At 46.8% G+C, this 24374-nt stretch overlaps 1 protein-coding gene across 13 annotated transcripts in view; it reads left to right on the forward strand.

The window, feature by feature from the left end:
• CELF4 (CUGBP Elav-like family member 4) overlaps window positions 1-24374 on the forward strand; it is a 996171-nt gene that overhangs the window by 867963 nt on the left and 103834 nt on the right. For all 13 annotated transcript variants that reach the window (XM_075932760.1, XM_075932759.1, XM_075932762.1 and 10 more), the window contains one exon: window positions 3355-3504. In XM_075932760.1, coding sequence (XP_075788875.1) covers window positions 3355-3504 — 150 coding nt within the window. The remainder of the gene's footprint in view (window positions 1-3354; window positions 3505-24374) is intronic.

Genomic DNA, 24374 nt, shown 5'->3' on the forward strand with positions numbered 1-24374 from the left:
ATTAACGCATTTTTTTTAACAAACATCATCAACATGGAAGCATGTTATCTGAAATGGTGGCTAAAGCATGAAGGGGTGTATGTATGTTTAACATATCTGGCATATAAATACCGTGCAACACCAGCTACACAAGTGCAATGCAAACACCTGTTCTCATTTCCAAGGTGACCCCATAAATAAGAAGCTGGCAGTAGTATTTCCTGTAAATGTAAACTAACTAGTTTGTGTTAGTAATTGACTGAAGAAGAAGTAGGACTGAGTGGACTTGTAGGCTCTAAAGCAGGAGTGGGCAATAATTTTTGGAGGGAGGCCACTCCAAGATTTTGGAAAGTGGTCAAGAACCACACTTTTCTGTGGAGGGGGTAAGGGGTCTAAGATAGTGTAGCAGGGTGCATGGAGTAAGGGTCTGGGGTGCAGGGGACAGTGTAAGGTCTGACAGGGAGTTTGGGTGAAGGAGAGGGTTGTGACCTGGGTCAGGGGATTGGGGAGCAGGGTCCGGGAGAAAGTATGGATATAGGAGAGGATTCCGGCCTGGGGGAGGGATGTAGAGGGGTATAGTGTCTGGGAGGGAGTTGTGTCCTGGGCAGGGGGGTGCAGAGGGTTTGGATGCTGACCTGGAAGAGGCAGTTGGGATGTGGGAAGGGTTGGGGTGCCAGAGCTAGGCTCTTGCTGGGAGGCACTTACCTAAGCGTCTCCCAGCCAGCAGCCCTGCAGCACCCCAAAGCAGGCTGGGCTCCCTACCTGCTGCACCCCAGACTGCTTGGAAATGCAGGCTGTTCCCTCCATGTGGCTCTCAGCTCCAGGAGGGGGAAGAGGCTTGCACTCCCCCCATCCTCAGGCCAATCTCTCAGCTGGTTGTTACCAGTAGCTGAGGCTTGGGCTGGGGGCAGAGCGGTCACACAAAACCTCCTCCTCCCTCCAAAGCAGAGAGGTACATGGAACAGACCTGCACTTAAAACTGCAGCTGTTGTGTGCCAGTCCCGGCAGGATGTCCATGGGCCGCATCCGGTGGCATCTTGCCCACCCCTACTCTAAAGTTTTACATTCTTTTGTTCTGGAGTGCAGTTATTTAACAAAAAATCTACATTTGTGAGTTACACTTTCATGATAAAGATTGCACTTGTATGAGGTTACTTGAAAATACCGTTTCTTTTGTTTATCATTTTACAGTGCAAATCTTTCTAATGATGTACTCTTTGTATTCGGTGTCATAATTTGAAAATATAGAAAAACACCCAAAAATACTGAACACATTTAAATTGCTATTCTATTGTTTAACATTGTGATTGACAGCTTAATTCAAAATTTACACTTCAGTTCAAAAGGCATTAATTTGGGGATGTTCTCTGGCATGTGCTAAACAGGAGCCAGACTTGATATTCTAATTGCCCCTTCTGACCTTGGAATCTATGGATCCGCTCACAGGGTGGGGTGAATGACACACTAAGAGGGTGTGCAGTGGAGCAGTAGCCATGTCAGTCCCAGGATAATAGAGAGGCCAGGTGGGTGAGGTAATGTCTTTCACTGGGCCAATTTCTGCTGGTGAGAGACACAAGTTTCTGAGTCCCACAGAACCCTTCTTCAGAAGTATAAGATATTACCTCACCCACCGCAAATGGGTATGAGTCTCAGTAAATCTGGATGGCCTTTTCTGGAGGAAGTTACATGTCGGGTGATTGGGGAAGAGGCTGACTGCTGAAGTTTAGACTCCTCCCAGACTTCCTTAGGTCCTGGGACTTCTGAAGCTAAATGTATGAGCGAAAAGCCAGATGGCTCTTAGCTAAGGCTGAGGAGCAAACTCATTAATCTCTCTAAGGGTACGTCTAGACTACAGGGTTTTGTCGACGGAAGTTTGGTCGACAGATAATGTCGACAAAACTTCTATTGACATAGAGCGTCTAGACACATTCAGTTCTGTCGACAAAGCAAGCTGCTTTGTCGACAAAACCCTGTAGTCTAGACGCAACCCTATGGGCAATAACACCTTCTGTCGACAGAACTCTGTCGACAAAAGGCGTTATGCCTCGTAAAATGAGGTTTACCAGCGTCGACAAAACTGCTGAGTTCTGTCGACGTTATGTCGACAGAACTCAGCGGTAGTGTAGACGCAGGTATAGTTTTGTCGACAAAAGTCCACTTTTGTCGACAAAACTCAGTAGTCTAGACACACCCTGAGGGTACGTCTAGACTACAGGGTTTTGTCGACGGAAGTTTTGTCGATAGATACTGTCGACAAAACTTCTGTCAACATAGAGCATCTAGACACATTCAGTTCTGTCGACAAAGCAAGCTGCTTTGTCGACAAAACCCTGTAGTCTAGACGCAACCCTATGGGCAATAACACCTTCTGTCGTCAGAACTCTGTCGACAAAAGGCGTTATGCCTCATAAAATGAGGTTTACCAGCGTCGACAAAACTGCTGAGTTCTGTCGACGTTATGTCGACAGAACTCAGCGGTAGTGTAGACGGGGGTATAGTTTTGTCGACAAAAGTCCACTTTTATCGACAAAACTCAGTAGTCTAGACACACCCTAAGTGGTCTCAGTGTCACTAAGATGGGACAACACCACAGCCAGGAGGTGTGTAGGTTACAGAAAGAAGAGATGAGAACAGCATTAAATTATGAGATTAAATCTCAGCAGAGTTGACCTGGTTTTACGTAGGTGTTGGGTTCATCACAGGCATACATACTTTACTAACGTACAGAGCACGCTAAACTCGCCCCTGAATTTAGCCAGAACTACAAGATGCATGTCAGAGTTGGGTCAAACTGCACCAATGAATAGCTGCCCTTGTCCGGAGAGCTGTTATAATGCTACAAACCAGAGCTGTTATTTTTTTCCTGCTGGGACTCGCCATCTACTCAGTGTATTTTGAAACTGCTAGTTCAGAGGCAGGGCATGTGATAGCTGAACTCTCTGGACAGTCCTAGGAAGGCTCACATCTCCGAGAGTAAAACCAGAATGAGACGAGCTGCTCTATGAAGATGGAGCACAGAGTCCCTTTGGGGCCAAACCATGTTTAGGAAAGAAATGCCAATAAATGAGGCCAGATCTTTACACCACTGCAGCTCTCAATTGACACCAACGTGGCTGATCACTAGAGGAAAAGACCATTCCCAGGGTTAAGCTAGCTGGGGCACCTCTTTCTCATGTCATTGCTCGCCAAAATGAGCCACTGTTGCACCATCTTACGGTCCGTTGCATTGTGCGATTGGCGTGAGCTTTACTCATGTTGTTCCCTCGCGGTGTCCCTTGGGTGTCCAGTAACCGGGTTTGCTGGAGGGGGTCCCTCGCAACGGAATTCCTCCTCGTAAGGCTGAGGGTTTTTTGTCTCTCTACTTCCTTCCTCTAGGGGGAAGCACACCTCCTGGCATCACTGCACCGGCTGTGCCTAGCATCCCGTCCCCCATCGGGGTGAATGGCTTCACTGGCCTCCCTCCACAGGCTAATGGACAGCCCGCAGCAGAAGCCGTGTTTGCTAATGGCATCCATCCTTACCCAGGTAAGCCAAACCGCCCTGACTCTCAGACCCAGTAGGTTTTCCTCCTGTTGAGACTGGCTAATATTGAGAACTTGATCTGATACATCTTTGCTTTCCGAGTAATAATAACTTGCTCCAGCATGTTTCTCTCTGCCATGAATGTAATACAACAGGTTTCTGGTGGCACCGCTGAGAGGGTCAAATCAGGGTGAATTATTTAAAGACAAGGCTACTTAACGCCCAAGACTGGGGGGTCCGCCACGATAAGGCACCGAACCCTAACCCCTAGACATCCTAGCTTCTCCAGCACCACTCCTGACACAGATGAGAGGTTCCGAAAACCAGTCTCACCAAATCCAAGCAGGTTGTTCCAATCCCAAAAGACCAGCCACATTCCCAGCTCAATTTATAGCTCAGATCTTACCCTGAGAGCGTGCTGTGCCAGTCCTTTAGAATCTAAAATCGAAAGAAAGAAAGAAAGAAAGAAAGAAAGAAAGAAAGAAAGAAAGAAAGAAAGAAAGAAAGAAAGAAAGAAAGAAAGAAAGAAAGAAAGAAAGAAAGAAAGAAAGAAAGAAAGAAAGAAAGAAAGAAAGAAGGTTGAGAGTAAAATTGTTAAGGAAATTAAAGTACATACACCCATGCAAAGTTCTTGTAGCAGAGATGATATCATCTGCTGTTTTATAAGTCTCTGGAATACATCCTTTATAGGGACAGGTCATCAGTCCTTCTGGGCTCAATTTATAGCAAAGATGCTGCAGAATTGATGACCTGGAACAAAAACAAAGACGGAGGAACCTCCAGGGCCCTCTTTATACCCTTACCCATGTGAAGGGAATTCCACTGTTCTCCTTGTATCAAAGTACCTCTCGAAATGAAGTTTATCACATGAGCAGGTCACCTGTCCATACAAAACTCGGCGCTTTTTTGGCAGCATGCAGGTCTGAATGTTCACAGCAAAGTTCCTCAGATGTGGATTGGTGCCCCTGGAGGTGCATTGCCAATGAAGTGCTGCTCTTCCCTTGACTAGCAGGCCTTTCGCAATAGGCAGGCAAAGCCTGTTGTTAATCTCCCAGAAGCAAACATCTGTAATACAAGTGCAGACCAATTCTCATAAATATAAAAAGGATACATACATGTGAGCAGTATAAACAGAACCAGCCAATCATCAGCTTTCAACGGACACCTCACTTGGCCCACCTTGTGCACGATGTGGTGCAGACACACAACGGTGGTTGCAACAATGCTTTGCATGTTGATATCAGAATCCAATAACATCACAGCTGGACACGAAGGTCATGAAATCTTGCCTGGTAAGCAGGCCCCATGCATGTGTGTGTCCCCCTTGCACTGACATGCGGCCTAAGTCAAGCTGACATAGTGCATGTCTGGCAACTCTCCCAGGTGTACCAAAAGAGGACTTATTCCTGGCTGATTTTGTAGTAGCTGTGCTGAGGCTGGCTCCGTTGCAGGTTATCTGTTACGTTCTTGCCATCCACACTTCTGGGTCTCCTCGAGGAATACAGTTCTGGGCAGAAGAGAAACTGTGTAAGGAGAACACTGGGGGAGTCTGTCTTGATGGGACAGGGTGGTATTGATGCTCAGAGCTTGCCTGCCCTGGGCCTCTTGTGTTGCAACCAGCAGTGGTCTACACAAGGCCTGTCACTTGATGGTTAGGTGCCATTCACTGACCTATTGGCCATGTCCCTGGTCAACTCACTTAACAGCCCTGGAGACTGAAATCCTTTATGCATCCACACAACAGGTCCAGTGCCACACTACAAACATGGCTCAACTCGGGACTAGAGAAACTGCCTGTAGGACTGGGAGATAAGATGAGTTTTCATAGGCATTCAATATCCGGCCTATTTGGTACAATGGATACAAAGGGCGCCAGTTATGAGGCGATGTTTTCTTCAGATTTTGGCAGTCTGTGGTGAATGGGAGATATTAAGTGCAATTATATATACGTAGCTGATTAGGCACAACAGGCTGATTAGGCTGTAATCACCAAGGATGCAGCATTGTCTCAGGAGGCCCAGATTTCTGTGAGGTGCGGCTATCTCACCATAACCATCCATCCCTCCTCAAGCTGCGTGTTTGCTGGGAAGACATTTCTTGCCGTTTTACAGACTATGAAAAAAATGATTTAAATAAATGTTAGTAATTAACGCTAACCACCAGCTGGTGAAGGAACATTTTACCCTGGAGCATTGGGCGATTAATCTAGCCCATTAGAAAGTTGAGCACCCAGTCAGTACTTCAGCCAACAAGCTCGCCTCACACAACGCGAAAAGCACTCCTTCCATTTCAGCCATCCCCCTGTAGTAGGTGAGTGTAGTCTCACTGGGAACTTTATGGATGTATGGGGGAGCTCGGAGGGGGGGGAGTCTTAGGAGATAGACACAGAGCTGAGCAGATCATCAGTTATTTCAGTTTAGTGGCTGGACTGAAAAATCCAAAAAATGTTTTTATTTTGGGTCAAATGAACGTGTTTGGAGTTTCATTTCATTCTTTTTTTTCTGATTTTGCTCATGCACACACACACCCTTTTCGTGGTTGTTTCTCAGCTTTCTAAATCAAGCTGCCTTTCGAAACACAGCGTCGTTCTGAAATAGTGTGGTTAGGTGATCTAGCCAGCAAGCGGCTAATTTTAGCTGGTCTGTGTATTTATGTGGTTCTAACATGGTCATGTTTGGAGAAGGGAAAGCATGAAATCTCTCTGACTCCAGATCTTGTTCCCAAACCCTAGAAAAAGTACTGAAGGTTTCCAGGTTGGGTTATGGTCTTGACGTGAGACTGAGCAAAATCTGGCATCCGACCAATTCTGGATGAATTTGAGGGCTTATTCAAACCTTCATACTGAAGCCCAAGGTCTGTGAATCCAGGCAAAGGAATATGGAGAAGGTCCAGAGAAGAGCAACAAGAATGATGAAAGATCTAGAGAACATGACCTATGAAGGAAGACTGAAAGAACTGGGCTTGTTTAGTTTGGAAAGGAGAAGACTGAGAGGGGACATGAGAGCAGTTTTCAAGTGCCTAAAAGGGTGTCACAAAGAGGAGGGAGAAAAATTGTTCTCCTTGGCATCTGAGGATAGGACAAGAAGCAATGGGCTTAAATTGCAGCAAAAGAGGTTTAGGTTGGACATTAGGAAAAAGTTCCTAACTGTCAGGGTGGTGAAACAATGGAATAAGTTGCCTAGGGAGGTTGTGAAATCTCTATCTCTGGAGATATTTAAGAGCAGGTTAGAAAGACATCTATCAGGGATGGTCTAGACAGTGCTTGGTCCTGCCATGGGGGCAGGGGACTGGACTTGATGACCTCTCGAGGTCCCTTCCAGTTCTAGTGTTCTTTAAGTCTATGAAACAACTAAAACCTGACTCAGCACGTGCCACTCACGTTTAGTTACGATTCCTGGTTGTACTGAGTGAAATTCACCCTTGTTTAACTTCAGTAATTTGACTAATGAGTTGATTATGCCTATTGAATTATTAATGTTAAGGGCTCCACTGCTACCACCATTCCCCATCTAGTCCAACTGGTCCTAACAAAGAAGGTTGGCAAGATCAGGCCTTTGAGATCAATCCTTTCAGAGCTGCTTTGTGGCGGGTTTTTATTAATATTGTTTTATTCCTGATAGCTGTGGCAGGACGAGAATTCCTTTCCGATCTGAATCTGTACTGCTTCTCTAACCCTGGTCTCTGGCTACTTAGAAAAAGAGATTTTTAATTACTTTGCCTGGGAAAACCCATAGCTCATGATAAGGGAAAATAGTTTTCTGGGACTTAACCACTTTTACAAAATCCAAACCTTTACATTTAGATCTGGTCCGAAACTTTTCGACAAAACATTTTGTGTCAGAGAAAGCCCATTTGTCAAAAATGAAACATTTCATGGAAACATATGATTAAAGGTCTAGAAAACTTGACCTCTGAGGGAAAACTGAAAGAACTGGGTTTGTTTAGTTTAGAAAAGAGAAGACTGAGCAGGCGAGATGATAGCATCTTTTAAGTACCTAAAAGGATGTTACAAGGAGGAAGGAGAAAAATTGTTCTTCTTGACCTCTGATGATAGGACGAGAAGTACTGGGCTTAAATCACAGCAAGGGAAGTTTAGGTTGGACATTAGGAAAAACTTCTTGTCAGGGTGGTTAAACACTGAAATAAATTGCTTGGGGAAGTTGTGGAATCTCCATCATTGGGGATATTTAAGAGCAGGTTGGACAGACATCTATCAGGGATCATAGAATCATAGAATCATAGGACTGGAAGGGACCTCGAGAGGTCATCAAGTCCAGCCCCCCACCCTCAAGGCAGGACCAAGCTCTGTCTAGACCATCCCTGACAGATGTCTATCTAACCTGTTCTTAAATATCTCCAGAGAGGGAGATTCCACCACCTCCCTTGGCAATTTATTCCAATGTTTGACCACCCTGACAGTTAGGAATTTTTTCCTAATGTCCAATCTAAACCTCCCCTGCTGCACTTTAAGCCCATTACTCCTTGTCCTGTCCTCAGAAATGATGGTGTTTGGTCCTGCCATGAGGGCAGGAGACTGGACTTGATGTCCTCTTAAGGTTCCTTCCAGTTCTAATATTCTATGTCCATGAAACTTTCATCAGGAAGGATTTCTCAGCATCAGTATGGAAATTCTGGTCAAATCAGGAGTGGGAGAGGGATTTTTATTAAAATATTTCAGATCTGAGTTTAATTCCAATATGGAAAGAAATCACATTCCAAAACCCTATTTTTCCTGAAACAGACTTCTCCTTTTCCCACCTATTTAAAATACGAATATACGCTCGGCTAGAAACCCAAGTCACTCCCAGCCTGGCCAATCCCAGCTAGTGAGAAGCAACCTGCAAACAATAGGATTAGGAAAACCTTTGGCCCCTATCTGTGCTGAGGGCTCCTCTTTGTTGTGGAAGATGCAGGCTATTGCCAATCTGCTTGGGTGCAGCTCTGTTCTCATTGAAGCCAACCAGAAGTTTTGCTATAGATCTCAAGGGCTCGAACCCTAGCCTATAATTTTCAATGTTTTTTCTCTCAACTTGAGATGGGCCCAGAGCACATGCATGGATGCAAGCGTTCCCGAAGTAGGATTGATTTCTTTTATTGTGATTCCAGCTTCTTCTCTGCACCTATCCCTGGCTCAGGGACAATTCCAACACGGTAGTCATTGCCATGCTGTATTATTGAGACTAAGAGCTTAGCCGAATTCAAAAAGGATTAGACGCTTATATGGATAATGAGAACATCTACGGTTATATTAGAGTGGATAAAAATGTATAAAGACACAAACTCTCATGCTTTATAATAGGAGCCAATGGCCTGGGGAAAGGAAGAAACATTCAGCGTTCAGCAGCTTATTCTATCTCCATTATGAGCTATTTTGCACCCTCCTCTGAAATATCTGATATTGGCCCTGCCTTATACTCTCGGGGCTCTGTGCTTCTGTACATCGCAATCGGTATTAAATATTAAAACCGGGTTTGTCACCACTTCTACATCTATAGATTGCACAGGGAGAAAAATAGGGACGTACACAGCCCCAAACAACATCTCCCCTCTCAGCTTCCACCAGCCTCCAGTTTGCAGAATAAGCCTGGCACAAAAATGTCCAAGAACACGTATTAGTATTTGGCTGTGTCTAGACTCCATCCCTTTTCTGTAAAAGGGATGCAAATTAGACACATCGCACTTGCAAATGAAGCAGGGATTTAAATCCCCCCCCCACTTCATTTGCATAAACATGGCTGCTGCTTTTTTCCGGCTCGGAGCTTTGCCGGAAAAAAGCGCCAGTCTAGACGGGGATCTTTCGGAAAATAAACCCTTTTCCGAAAGATCCCTTATTCCTCTTAAAATAAGGAATAAGGGATCTTACGGAAAAGGGATGCAGTCTAGACACAGACTTTATGTATTTACACACACACACACACACACACAGTGCTTTATGACCCAATTCAGCTCCCAGTTACTCTTTTGTAAATGCTGAATAATTCCATGGTGAGTTTGTACCATGGTAACATTTGGCAGAATTTGACCCTTTGCCTACCTTACATGAAAATAGCACAACATAGATCATCAGCTATACTTAAATACATGTGGTTTGGAGTGTCAGAATGAATGTAAATTCCATTAGATAGACAGACTGCATGTCTGTCTGTCTGTCTGTCTGTCTATCTATCTATCTATCTATCTATCTCAATATACCCCCTTTTTTCTCTCTCTCTCTATTTATCTATCACTATATACCCCCTCTTTCTTTCTTTCTTTCTTTCTTTCTTTCTTTCTTTCTTTCTTTCTTTCTTTCTTTCTTTCTATACACAAACTATTCTAACATTGCACCAAAAGTCCACAATTTTTGAAAGATAAAGGCAGGATGGCATCATATCATTTTCTTCCCTTTATTGTGTGTTGAATTTTTTCAGTTCCTGTATGAATTAAGCACTTCAAAACCAAAACCCAAAGCACCCAGTCACAGTAGGTGCAACACATACATCTGAAGAGAGATCTTTTCTTTTTTTTCCCTCTTACTCTTTTCCCACATCCTCTCCCCCGGGGCAGGCAAAGGACATGACCCCAATATCATTCACGTTCAGGGCGAACTTTTGAACCCACCGCCTTTGAGAGGGTTTTGAAATTCGGCAACATGAGTGCTCCCGTCGCTGCTTGTCAAGTGAGCGTCCTGTGCTCCAGAGCCTACTGCGGCACGGCACTGCACTGTGCTGTTGTGACTGCTGATCTGTCCGTCGCAGGCAAGCTGGCCTTGCCTTCACACCCGCCAGACCTGGCCAGAACTCACTGGGCCGAGGGTCTCTCTTCATCTGTCCAGGGCACAAATATTTTCCTTCCCTTCACACTAGAGTAAGGCCATTAGGGGAATTATGCTACTTTATCTGCCGGCCTTTGGCCTGTCGGCATCTCAGTACAGAGCCCCATTGAACATGGCAGGGTGTCATCGCATATAGAAGGAGCAAATGCCTAATCCTTTGTGCCACGAGAGTGTGAGGCACGTCACAGCAACTCTGGACTGCTCACCAGCTCTGCTCCACAATAGTGACGGGCTGCACTTACTCGGCGCAGCCACGTTCCAGCTGAGAGGAGGGCCGAGGGCTCAGGGCTTTATTTACAGGTGTGCATGAGATGTAATAAAAAAGACACTGCCCACTTTCTAGGCTAGGCCGGGGGGGGGGGGAGTTCAAACTTCCTTGCTCACGGCCCAGTTGAAGAAAATTGGTGATGCCCGCGCCCCCCGTCTTTTGACTAGAGTGAAGGCTATGGTGGGGGCAGGATGGGGCTGGTGTGGTGGGGAGGAGAGGGCTCCATGTGGGTTTGCCAGCTCTGGGGTGGGATAGGATGAGAGTTTTGGTGTATAATAGGGGGCTCTAGGCTGGGAGCAGAGCAGAGGGTTCAGGGTGTGAGGAAGCTCCGAGCTGGAGCAGGTGCGTTTCATGATGGATACAGGCCCCATCTGAGGATGCAGGCTCTGCAGTGGAATGGAGAGGAAGGCTACGTCTACACTGGCATGATTTTCCGGAAATGCTTTTAACGGAAAAGTTTTCCTTTAAAAGCATTTTCAGAAAAGCACATCTAGATTGGCAGGATGCTTTTCCACAAAAAGTGCTTTTGCGGAAAAGCATCCTGCCAATCTAGACATGGTTTTCCGCAAAAAAAACTCCAATCGCCGTTTTTGCGATCAGGGCTTTTTTTCGGAAAACGGTACTGTGCTTTCTACACTGGCCCTTTTGCGCAAAAGTCTTTCGGAAAAAGACTTTTGCCCAAACGGGAGCAGCATAGTATTTCCGGAAAAGCACCGATGATTTTACAGGAGATCGTCAGTGCTTTTCCGGAAATTCAAGCGGCCAGTGTAGACAGCTGGCAAGTTTTTCCACAAAATCAGATGATTTTGCGGAAAAACTTGCCAGTCTAGACACAGCCGAAGTGTTTGCCGAGTAGGAGGGGGGCTCAGGGATGGAGGAAGGGGGAGGTGCTCAGGGTTTGGGCCTTGGCTTTCCTCTGTCAGCTCCCAGTTAGCAGTGCAGCTGGGTCCTAAGGCAGCTTCCTGCCCGTCCTGGCACCGCGCCCCGGAAGCAGCCAGCAGCAGGTCTGGTTCCTAGCCAGAAACACAGAAGTGGCTCTGCACACTACTTTCACCCACAGGCACTGGTCCCCAGAGCCGACGCACCGGGTGGAGGCCGTGCAGAGAACCCCTTCCAGCCCTACCTAGGAGCAGGACCAGCGGCTGTCTGCTTCTGGGGCACAGCGGGATGTGCAGGGCCAGGGCAGGCTGGAAACCTGCCTAGCAACCCCCACGAGGCACCTTCCGTGACCCAGCATTGGGTCCCGACCCTTTGTTTGAAAACCACTGGCTAGATTCTGTTCTCCAACACACCACTAACAGCCTGCGCCGCTGGTGGGATTATTGTGCATTAATACCTCATCGTGGACAGCAGAAGTTGGCCTTAGATAGCTACCATTTATCCCGTTCCTTGGTGGCTAATAGCTCCGCGGCATACGATAAAACCAGACAGGTCCCGTTCACTCACGAGTCCTCATGCACAAATGCGGTGTCCCTGTTAAAAATGGGGTGGAGGCTTCTGAAATTTTGTCACAGGCCTCTTGTCCCCACTTCTGGATGGTAAAGTGATACAGCGTTCCAAGCGGTCCGCTTCCTAGAAGCATGCACACAGCCCTGAGCCTACCTGGAACTGAGGGCTTCTAATAAAAGCAAGAGGGGAAGAGCAAAAGGGGAAGTTACAGACTTGTGAATTATTCAGATGAGCCCTTCTGACACATTGCTACTGAGCCCGCTAGAGGTCGTTGTTCTTGTTTACACTACAGCTGAATGAGAGCCAATGGAGATAGAAATCAGGAACTTTGTCTGTAGAAAAACATGCTCCCTCCATCTAAGGCAAAGGAGAATCTCCAAATGTGAGGTCTGGGGGTTCACCCAGACCAATAAGGGGTTCAGTCACCATCTGCCTTGTAACCCTGGGTGTCTTGCACCTAGAGCCATAGAATCCTAAAACTGGAAGGGACCTCGAGAGGTCATCGAGTCCAGTCCCCTGCCCTCACGGCAGGACCAAGCGCCATCTTGTTCATCCCTGATAGATGTCTATACAACCTGCTCTTAAATATCTCCAGTGATGGAGATTCCACAACCTCCCTAGGCAACTTTTTCCAGTGCTTAACCACCCTGATAGTTGGGAAGTTTTTCCTAATGTCCAACCTAAATTGCCTTTGCTGCAATTTAAGCCCATTGCTTCTTGTCCTATCCACAGAGGTTAAGGAGAATAATTTTTCTTCCTTCTCCTTGTGACACTCTTTTAGGCTGCAGCTTTGGTACACACCTCTGACCCTAAATGCCTGTCAGCAATCCACAAGCCTCACCCTGTCTTTGCCCAATGGGAGTCACTCTGGACACGCCAATCTTAGCTCTGGATCCACCCCAAAAGCATCCTACTACAGGGGCCAGACCTTCTCCCTGGGCCCTCCCAGAGAAAGATGCTGCCTCTCCAGAGACAGTGAAACATTCCAACCTGTCAGCTTCCTAGAAGCACACACAGGTTACTGAATTTATCCCGCACTGCTTATCCCTAATGAAAGCAGCACACATTTATTAACAAAAGAGCATGGATCAAGTGCTACCAGCTACAAGGGATAAAGGCAGAGATGGTTACAAATAAACGAAAACACATCGTTAAAAGTCTAAACCGTGGACTAGCAAGACATGGTCTTTGTTCAAGATGACTCTTCCCCCCCCCCCCCCCCCATCTCTTTTCTGTTTTTTTTTCTGCCAGAATACATCACAGTGATCAGATCACTTTGGTTTCTTTCTCTCCTTAAAGTGTAGGGAAAAGATGCTCTCTCCTTCTGTCCCGTCTATTCCCAAAGGAATTTTTTCCCCCTAAAAGTCAAGAAGGTCTCCTGGGTATTCGCTCTCCTATCTCTCTCTGGAGTGCTGGAGTCATCTCAGTTTTTTGTCTTTTAAGTGCAATCTCAGGATACCCCTTCTGGTTTAGCTTGATCGCTTTGTTTATTGCTGCTATGTCAGTTGAGGGAAAACAACTTTTTTTAAATCTAGAACTAACAAATGCCACATGCATCTGACGAGGTGGGTCTTTGCCCACGAAAGCTTATGCTCCAACACTTCAGTTAGTCTATAAGGTGCCACAGGACTTCTTGCTGCTAGAACTAACTTGTTTATCTTTTTTATCCAGGCTAAGCTGTCTGACCTTAAACATGTTCTAGTAACATTATACAGAGGCTGTGTCTACACTGGCAAGTTATTCTGGAAAATCAGCCGCTTTTCCAGAAAAACTTGCCAGCTGTCTACACTGGCTGCTTGAATTTCCAGAAAAGCACTGACGATCGAATGTAAAATCATCAGTGCTTTTCCAGAAAAACTATGCTGCTCCTGTTCGGGCAAAAGTCTTTTTCTGGAAAACTGTTCTGGAAAAGGGCCAGTGTAGACAGCACAGTCGTGTTTTCCACAAAAAAGCCTCGATCGTGAAAATGACGATTGGGGCTTTTTTGCGGAAAACCGCGTCTAGATTGGCCACGGATGCTTTTCCATAAAAAGTGCTTTTGCGGAAAAGCATCGTGCCAATCTAGACGTACTTTTCCGAAAATGCTTTTATCGGAAAACTTTTTCGTTTTAAGCATTTCCAGAAAATCATGCCAGTGTAAATGTAGCCAGAGAGCGTTTACAGCTTCACATGTAATCTTGTTACATGTATTTCTCCATGATATAGCTGAGTAGTGTGCTGTTAGTTTTCAGGTGCTATTTCACAAGGCATAGTGTGTACAGATATTATTACACCAGGGCATAAGGTGCGTGAATACATGGGTTCCTCTGGTCTCCTTGTGACAGACGGACGCATTAGTGGTGAAGGGAAGGTTTTTAAAACCATCATGTGCTCGGATTTCTACACCTTAATGCCTAAGGCAGCTTTGAAACTCTCCACCCACGTGCTGAATGGACCTCCAGCCAGTAGAAGGCAATATGGTTTCACACCCCTGAACTGGACTGATGTTACATCCCATGGTCTAGAGCAGAGGTGGGGAACCTAAGGGCCGGGGGCCAAATGTGGCCCCCTCCCCAGCTCTGGGATGCCCATGCTGGTGCTCCAGCCCCGCCCCCCCCTCCCATCTCCCTGTTGTCCCACTGCAGAGCTGGAGCACACAAAATCTGCTAGCTTGACCCCCTCAATGGGCTTTGGTGTGTGAGAGGGGAATGTGGAAAATTTCTCTCTCACGCGGGGGCCACTGACTGATTTTTCTGTGGGTCAGCGGCCCCCCAACCCAATAAAGGTTCCCTACCCCGATCTAGAGCATGGTTCCCAACATGTGGTCCACGGACCCCTGGTGGTCCATGACAGTACTGCAAGGGGTCTATGGACAGCTTAAAAATAAGGATCGGGCCCACCTTTTCTTTTCTTTTCTTTTCTTTCTCCCCCAGGGTGGGCCGGGGGGCAGGGTGGGGGGGTTCGTGAAATTTTAATATCTTGAAAAGGGACCCATATGCTCCAAAAGGCTGGGAACCCCTGATCTAAAGCAATGTAGTGCAGTTCCTATTCTCTCGCAAATGGCTCTGGAAAAAAGAGATAGCTGCTGATACGGCAGAAGGTAGGACAGGCTGCCAGTCTTTCATTAGGGGGTGAGCCTCGGGGTGTCAAGCCAATTGGCTGGAAGTGGAAACCAGACGGCTTCCGCCTGGAAATACAGCACACATTTTTGACAGAGAAGGTAATTAACCTTGGAGCCATTTAGCAAGGGTCATGGTGGATTCTCCGTGAGTGACAAATTTTGAAACAAGATCGGAAGCTTTTCTAAAAGCTCAGCTCCGGGAATTATTTGGGGGACGTTCTAGGCCTGTGACATACAGGAGGTCGGATTAGGGGATCGCTGTGGTCCCTTCTGGCCTTGAAATCTGTCAGTCTCTGAATTCACGAAAGCCACATGACACAATGAAAGCAACATAAAACGCCTCCTGGGTTGACCTCACAGTCACTAGAGTCACCAGCGCACAGGCCACCCCGTGGCATGGGGGAAAGAGAGTGGAAATCCAGTGTGACTCACCAGCAGGATTTCTTTGGGGGCTTGTGGTGAGCCTGCCCGTATCACCACCCGGAGGCCAGGGTGTCAAGGCTTGCACTATTTGTGCTTCCGTCACCCGCACCGTTGATCACAGGCACGTTCAGGCCTGTCTCAGGAGAATGCAGGGGAGGTCACACTGCCAGCGTTTTACCCACGATCATCTTGCACCCATCTCGCAAGCCCATTCAAGAGGTTGTGAGGACCAGGACTTTCAAAAAAGAACTAGATATATTCACAGGAGTTAGGTCCATTAATGCTTATTAGCCAGGATGGGCAAGAATGGTGTCCCTAGCCTGTTTGTCAGGGGCCAGGGATGGATGACAGGGGAGGGATCACTGGATGATTCCCTGTTCTGTTCACTCCCTATGGGGTGCTTGGGATTGGCCGCTGTCGGCAGACAGGACACTGGGCGAGATGGACCTTTGGTCTGACCCAGCCTGGCCATTCTTATGTTCTTAAGATGTCGATAAAATCACTTCCCTGGACCGTCACTCGATGTCGCTGCCCTCTTTAAGTCCTGCCGCTAGCTCCCCCATCTTCCACGTCATGAAACACACACTTCGGCGTTGTCTACACTGGCAGCTTCTAGCGCAAGAACTCTTTTGCGGAAGAGTTCTTGTGCAAAAATTCTTCCACACGAGCACATCTCCACTGGCATGGAGTGGACGCTCTCTTGCGCAAGAAAGCTCTGATGGCCATTTGAACCATAGGGGCTTCTTGCGCAAGAAATTCATGTTTGGAAAAAAGAAGATTAAGGGGGGACATGAGAGCAGTTTTCAAATATCTAAAAGGGTGTCACAAGGAGGAAGGAGAAAATTTGTTCCTCTTGGTTACTGAGGACAGGACAAGGAGTAATGGGCTTAAAGTGCAGCAGGGGAGGTTTAGATTGGACATTAGGAAAACATTTCTAACTGTCAGGGTGGTCAAATATTGGAATAAATTGCCAAGGGAGGTGGTGGAATCTCCCTCTCTGGAGATATTTAAGAACAGGTTAGATAGACATCTGTCAGGGATGGTGTAGACGGAGTTGGTCCTGCCTTGAGGGCGGGGGGCTGGACTCGATGACCTCTCGAGGTCCCTTCCAGTCCTATTATTCTATGATTCTATGCTGCCTGTCTACACTGGCCTCTTGTGGAAGAGCTCTTGCACAAGAGGGCTTATTCCTCGTGAGGAGAGGAATAACTCTTCCGGAAGAAGCCCTGTTTTAAAACGCTGTACTGTAAATTTACTTCTGGAAGAATGCTCGTGCAGTGTAGACAGCCGGCAAGTTTTTGCGGAAGAATGACTGTTCTTCCGCAAGATGCTGCCATTGTAGACGTAGCCTTCTAACCCTCGCTTTCAAAGCTCTTTATTGTGTGGTTCCACACATCCACTCGTGTATCCCATTGCACGGCTGATTCCCCACTGGGCTCTGCCTTCTACACTTCCCCTCTGGGCTCCCAGGTGCTCCTCTCCACGCCACCCCATACACGCCCCCGGTTAGAGTCTGGAAAGAGCCCCCACCTTGCCCTCCCGCCAGTCCCACATCGGCACTCTCGTCTTCCATGATGCACACAGGCTATGTCTACACTCGCGGCTTCTTGCGCAAGTATGGCAGTTCTTGCGCAAGAATCCGCAGACCGTCCACACGGCCCGCCCACTCTTGCACAAGGAAATTTACAGTGTGGTAAGAGAGGGCTCCTTGCACAAGAGCTACGCTCTTTTTTAACAGGTGTAAGCCCTCTTGCACAGGAGCTCTTGCGCAAGAGGGCAGTGTGGATGCTCGGCAGGGATTTCTTGCACAAGAAAGTCCTGGGGCTAAAATGGCCATCAGATCTTTCTTGCGCAAGAGAGCGTCCACACTGCTATGGATGCTCTTGTGCAAAAGCACAGCTGGCACATGGCAGTGTGGACGTTTTCTTGCACAAGAGTTCTTGCACAAGAACCCTTGTGCAAAATTTTCTTGCGCAAGAAGCCACTAGTGTAGACATAGCCAGGAAGTTGCTGCCTAATAAAGGCTAGGCAGGTGGCAAGCTGTGCTCACAGCTCCTGATGGGTTCAGATCTGCACCCATCCTGGGACGTCTGATTCTTTCTCTCCCACCCTGTGCCCAGGCCTGCCACGTGTCTCATCCCCCCGTCAACTCCTTAGGTGTGTGGCTGCAGCCAGCAGCAGCTCTCCGCAGGGGGCCCACGACTCGCCGGACTCATGCTAAAAACAGCTGTGTGGACAGAGCTTCCAGTTGGAGCTTGGGCTCTGAAGGGATCCCCACCTCCCAAGTCTTCAGAACCCAAGCTCCTGCCCGACCCACCATGCCATCGTTCTCACTGTAGCACAAGCCCCGCTAGTCCGCGTCCGTTGGCCCACGCTCCAAGGCTCACTGCCGGGGGCTGGGTGGGGACACACCCTGGCGATGGCTCTTGGTTTGTACAGCACCTTGCGCAAGAGGGCCTCCAACTTGTTAGCCTCTAGGAGCTCCTGCAATACAAGTATCTCTTGAATCAATGAGAACAGGTCAGGAGACTTGGATCCTAGACATGGCTTTGCTGGGTGACCTTGGATAAGACTCTTCAGATACCCATGTCTCTGTTTCCCTTGTGTTTGTTTATCCTGGCAGCGCTTTGGGGCTCCCGATGTGCTTGCACCTCACAGAAGAGCCTTGATCTCAGCTGGGACACGTAGGCTATGTCTACACTGGCCGGTTCTTGCGCAAGAACATCTTGCACAAGAGTTCCTGTGCAAGAACTGTCGCACAAGTCCACATCGACACTGCCCTGTGCTTTTGCGCAAGAGCATTCATGGCAGTGTGGATGCTCTCTTGCACAAGAAAGCTCTGATGGCCGTTTTAGCCATAGGGCTTTCTTGCGCAAGAATCCCCTGCCGCGTGTCCACACTGCCCTCTTGCGCAACAGCTTCTGTGCAAGAGGGCTTACACCTGTTAGAAAAGAGCGTAGCTCTTGCACAAGAAGCCCTCTCTTCCCACGCCGTACTGTAAATCCTCTTGTGCAAGACCGGGTGGGCAGTGTGGACGTTCTGCAGAAGAAGGGCTATTCTTGCGCAAGAACCCACCGGTGTAGACATAGCTGTAGGGTTTGTCCTAATACGAACAGAGAGTAAAGAAGATGACCCCAGAGGCAAGTTCTATTAATTTAGAGCGAGGGGGCCTCTTCCCCCTTTGCTCATCTACTCTGAATATACATGAAATGTAGAGCTCTGGCCATGGCCCTGTGGCTAGACACGGGGATTCTCAGCTTTGCAGGAGAGAAACCGAAAGACCAGGTTCCCTGGGTCTCCTGAGAAGTGTTTCATTGTGGAGGGCAGGGACGATGGGGCGCCATGGCTTGAACAGCACGGCACCCGGCCCCTCTAAAGCTAAACGCGAACATAAAGCCCAGGATCGGTCGCTGTTTTCCTGCCCGATCAGCACATTCTTTCTGTTATTGCAGTTATTGTTGTGTCTGAATACCTAATTAATTACAACAGTAAACGCTGGCTTCTTTAATCACAGCATCAGCTGTCCTAATCAATCTTAATAATATGGAATCCGTACTATGGCACCCATGAATTTTAATCTACATAAATTTCTTAAGGTCTTGCGCAAGCTTGTTGTACGAAATGATATAATTATGGATATAGATTAGGGCTGCAGAGAGTGATTTAAATTGGATTTAAGAAGAAGGTGACTGGAGTCCTCCCACTCATTTATTTATTTATTTAGTTTGATCCTGACCTTGCAGAGGGTTTGCCTTTTGGTATTATTTTATTTCCTTCTAAACTAAAAAAAACCAAACAGATAACATTGCGGCTGGCTTTTCTGAGCCTACCTCCCTACACTCTTCTGTTCCCAACCCCTAATACACACAGTAGTCACCCCCTCTAGAACATAGCTGGAGTCATCATTCCTTAAGCCAAACTTTGCTGCTATTTCCACAGAAAGAAACACTCCCGTTGACTTCCCTTACTCCTCATGATAGCGAGGAATACTGTGATTGACAGGAGCACCCTCAGCATTTGATTTAGCAGGTCTTTGCTAGACCCGCTAAATCAAATGCCGGAAGATCAACTGCCGCAGCGTCGATCTTCCTGTTAGTATAGACATGATTTAGTCAGATTCCTACAGAGCTGTATAAAGGGTCCCAAAGCTATGGCCTGAGGCAATAATACCTCATAATATAGATAAGGATTGATAGTGCAAAACACAGGAAAATGGATGTAAGGCAGAGAATGGAGAGATCAGAGAGTAAGTTGCCTTGCACACTTCCACCAAAGTGAAATCGCTGGCTCTGGTTGGGTGCTCAGCAATGAAGCTGGGGGAATTCTTTCTTGACAAATAGTAAATTCATTGAAAAAAATGAATTTTTCAGGGCAACAGAATGCTTCGTCAATTCAGATCGAATCCAGCAAATAGTTTCAACCCAAAACAGAATGGGATTTATTTAGAAAATCAAAACAATTCAGTTTAGCCCTATGGAAATGAAACATTTTGACTTTTCCACTTCATTTAGATATGTAGCTAATTTATATCAACCTCCCAGAAAAGGGTGGCAAAAAGCAAACAAAAAACACCCCAAATGAAGCAAAGGGAGTGGGTCATTTGGGGTGAAACAATGTCTCGTCCCTCTCAAGTCAATTTTTGTTTTCAGTTTTGTTTTTCATATTGAGGAAAAAACAAAAAAAAAAGTTTCATTTTGAACTTTTTTTCAGATTTTTCAATTCAGTCCCAGGACTGAAAAAACCAATTCCTTGCCCAGCACCTAACAGGTTCAAAGACCCCGCTTAAATCAAACTGAATGGATGTCAGCAATAACATTCACTTGGCTGCCTGTACGCTGCATGTATTTAAACCTGAGCTCAGACAGTAAAACTATAGCACTGGGCATCAGAGTCCAATCCAAAGCCTACTGCAAAGAGTGGAGCAACTTCCTTTTACTTCAGTGAGAGCTGGACCAGGACTTAATCTTCATCATCTCATCTACCCCAGTGTAACTCTCTAGTGACTTCAGTTCAGCTCCTACTGAGTTACTCTGATATATAGAGGTATATCTACACTGCACGGCTATTTTGGGATAGCTTGAAATAGCTACCCCGTGTCTACACTTGCTGCCCGTTATTTCCAAATATTTTTCAAAATAACGGGCATGCTATTTCAGCATCCCGGTAACCCTTGTTCCATGAAGGTTAAGGGATGGCTCAAAATAGTATGTTATTTTGAAATTTGGCACTGTGTAGATGTGCCAAATTCCAAAATAAGCTATATCTCATTTCGCGTATCTTAAGCGTATCTTATATCGAGTTTAGCGTGTTGTGTAGATGCATCCTCGGAGAACAGAAGGCAGCCTTTTTTCTATGTATTCAGTTTAACCTTTTAGTTTCCAAACACTGGCTAACCTGCATCTGTTATGTTTCTCCAGGAGAAATGGGGCATTTATTACATCTTTTTCAAAGTACAGTTTTCCCTTAATTTCTTGTTAAGAAAACATATTGGCTGTGTCTAGACTGGCCAGTTTTTCCGGAAAATCAGCCGCTTTTCTGGAAAAACTTGCCAGCTGCCTACACTGGCCGCTTGAATTTCTGCAAAAGCACTGACTTCCTACTGTAAGAAATCAGTGCTTCTTGCAGAAATACTATTCTGCTCCCATTCAGGCAAAAGTCCCTTTTGCGCAAAGCTTTTGCGCAAAAGAGCCAGTGTAGACAGCTCAGATTTGTTTTCCGCAAAAAAGCCCCGATCGCGAAAATGGCCATCGGGGCTTTTTTGTGGAAAAGTGCGTCTAGATTGGCACAGACACTTTTCCACAAAAAGTGCTTTTGTGGAAAAGTGTCCGTGCCAATCTAGACGCTCTGTTCCGATCATTTCCGGCATTTCCGGAAAATCATGCAAATCTAGATGCAGCCTAGAGGTTCTGTGAGCCACTTGTTCCTAGTGAAGCTAAATATCAGATCTGAAAGCAGCTGTGTCCCTTTAAAAAGCCGATAACATTACAGCAGTATGAAAATTTCCTGACATTAATTTTAAAGTATTGGGATTTCGTGCTGACTTTGGGAATTCATCTCTGCGGTTGCTTTGGGGTTGCTGTTTTTTTTGTTTTGTTGCGTGGGGTTTTTTTGGGGGGGGGATGTTTGGCATTGGGTAGAACATTCAGAAAGTGACATTAATGGATTTACTTTCTTTGAAGGACTTGGGAGTCGTTTCTTGACTTCTGCCTCATGAATAAGTGCTGCCTTCGTTAAATTTATATTTATGGTCGTAAAGTAGGTCATTGGCTTGCTTTATGTCTCCAGGTTTTTGGAAGGTCATCTGCCATGGTCACCTTGTGTCATCTTGGCCAGGATCATCTTGTAGCTAAGCAGGACTTTTCCCGTAGAGATATGGAAATGACCAAATTAATATCGAGGCAATCTCTTTGCCTCAATTTCTTGCCCTGAGCTGCCAGCCAAAGTTACTATTAACATCTGTGTGCACGGAGCACCTTTCTCTTGCATTGACTGGGCCAAATCCTTCAGCCTGAAGCCACCTGAGCTATGCTGATGCACAGCGTCTGAGGACTGCAGAGCTAATGCGCAACCTCTGCCTTTTGAGATCTGCTGTAAACAGTGTCCTCTCTCCCATTCTGACTGACATCATCATCCAGAGCCTCATCGTGTGACACCAGCTGGGAAGCCCTTGTACATCGGCAGAGGTGATGTGAGATCAGTGTTAGTCTGATGGCAAGGGTGTTTGATTGAAAGTGTGTCCAACTTAGACGTCTGTGTGCAGCATCTCTGAATTTGGCCCATCATGTTCCAGTGCTGTCAGGCCAACACCTGGCCCCATGCTAACTTCAGCTTCAGTTAGTTTTGGAAGCAGAAGACAAAGCTACAGAAAAGCGAAGTGGGTCACTACACAGGAGCCGCACCCCAGTCAAAACCCAGGATCCAAATTCAACCAAACATGGCGAAAATTTGAATCTACATCTGAATTGGGTGGCTGAGGCCCATGTTCAGTTTAAACTCCTGTTTCATTTCATTCGTAGGTAAACTGAATGTGACGGGGTCCGGTCATAGGGGTGTAGGAGAGTGGCTGAAGGGACGTGTATTAGTCTTAGATTGAGTAAGTTCCAGTTCTCAGGGTGAACTAACAAAGGATAATTTAGAACCAGCAGGAACTTGCCAGAACCAATCAGGCCAATTTAAGTCACCTGGAGCCAAGTAGGAGGTTTCCAGAATCAAGAATCAAGTGAGTCAGATGAGTCAGAACACCTGGGGCCAATGAAGAACCAGTTGAGACTGGTTAAAAAGGGCTCCCTTTTTGGTAGCGCAGGGTATGTCTAGACTACCCTGAAGTTCCGAGAGAGGATATGCAAATTCCTGCGGAATTTGCATATCTTCTTCCGATTAGAGCTTTCGAAAGTGAAAGTAATCGGGACGTGATTTTTTCGGCACCCTTCCCCTTTTTCGAAAAGCCGCTCTTCCTCAAAAAACGAGGTTTACACAGCTTTTTGCAAAAGGGGGGTTGCTGAAAAAAAGGTGCCCCAACTACTTTTGCTTTCGAAAGCGAGATTGGAACTTTCGGAACTTTGGCATAGTCTAGATGAGCCCTCTGAGTACATGAGGCATTTGAGGAGCGAAGAAGCTGTGGAGAGTCTGAGAGGAGAAAGTGAAAGCAGGTACCAGGAGGAAGAACCTGAGGTAAGGAAGGTGCTGGGAAACGCTGTGGAGAGGGCCAGATATTTGTAGCTGTCACACAGCTGTTACCAGAGATATTACAGACAGCTGCAATTACAAGGACCCTGGGCAGGAACCTGGAGTAGAGGACAGACCCAGTCCCCCAGTCCTCCCCACCACCAATTCTAGAAAAAACCTGGCCTCCGTACTGATCTTTGTCCTGCCCAGTATCACTTGGAGGGGCCACAGAAACTATGAAGTTTGGTTTCCCGCCTTTTTCCCATGCTGGCCAATGATGAGAGTAGCTCAGCAAACAGCCAGCTGGTGTCTAAATTGAGGGCTGCTTTGAGTCTCTGAGGCAAGTCATCTGCCTGACAGTGCAGGACCCACCACGGCTGAGGAGGAGCTTCGTCACACGACACACAAGAGGGCTGCAGCCCTTGTTAACCCAGCATGGCTCTGTCTCCCTCTAGTGCCACGTCTGGGCTGAGCACTTTATGAAATTGCTACCGCTTTTGAGCTAAGGAAGCGGGGTCCCTTCCGCTCAAGCACTAGAAGCTTTCAGATCCAGCGGTCTGAGGTTCATTCCCCATAGATTAGGATGTAGCCAGGGATATCGTTGTACTACCGCTCTTCAGCCTTGTGGTTGTTTCCAAGGGGCCTCAGCAAGGAATGAAATACAGACTGAACTTCTCCAATCCAGAACTCTCTGGTCCGGCAACATCCGTGGTCCGGCGTGATTTTAGTTAGCTGGATGTCCACTCATTATGGGTGTGGCCAAGTGTCCCACAGGCCTGTAAAGTTTGTTTACAGCCACCTGCCCTGGCTCTGAGTGTTCTGAGCTGTTATTTAGCTCTAATTTATCCCTTAATGTCTTTTAAGAGCCCAGTAAGCAAGGCAAGTGCTTCTAATGCTGCCAGACAATATTGACCTCCCATAGTCTGGCAAATTCTCTGGTTCAACACCAGTCAGGTCCCAAGGGTGCTGAACTAGAGAGGTTCAACCTGTACTGAATTAAGATGGTTTTTCCGGTTCCCAGAGCCTCAAGCTCCTGGAATGTTGTCTCTAAGCAAGTGTGGCGATACGGGGTGTCATCTCTGTCCGGCTGGCAGGTCTGTACAGAGAGGCTGGGTCTGAACTTAAGGCAAGGTGCCAGCAGCAAGGTGGAAGCA

Source organism: Pelodiscus sinensis, chromosome 6 (assembly GCF_049634645.1).
Source record: "Pelodiscus sinensis isolate JC-2024 chromosome 6, ASM4963464v1, whole genome shotgun sequence".
In the NCBI taxonomy this organism is placed as follows: Eukaryota; Metazoa; Chordata; order Testudines; family Trionychidae; genus Pelodiscus; species Pelodiscus sinensis.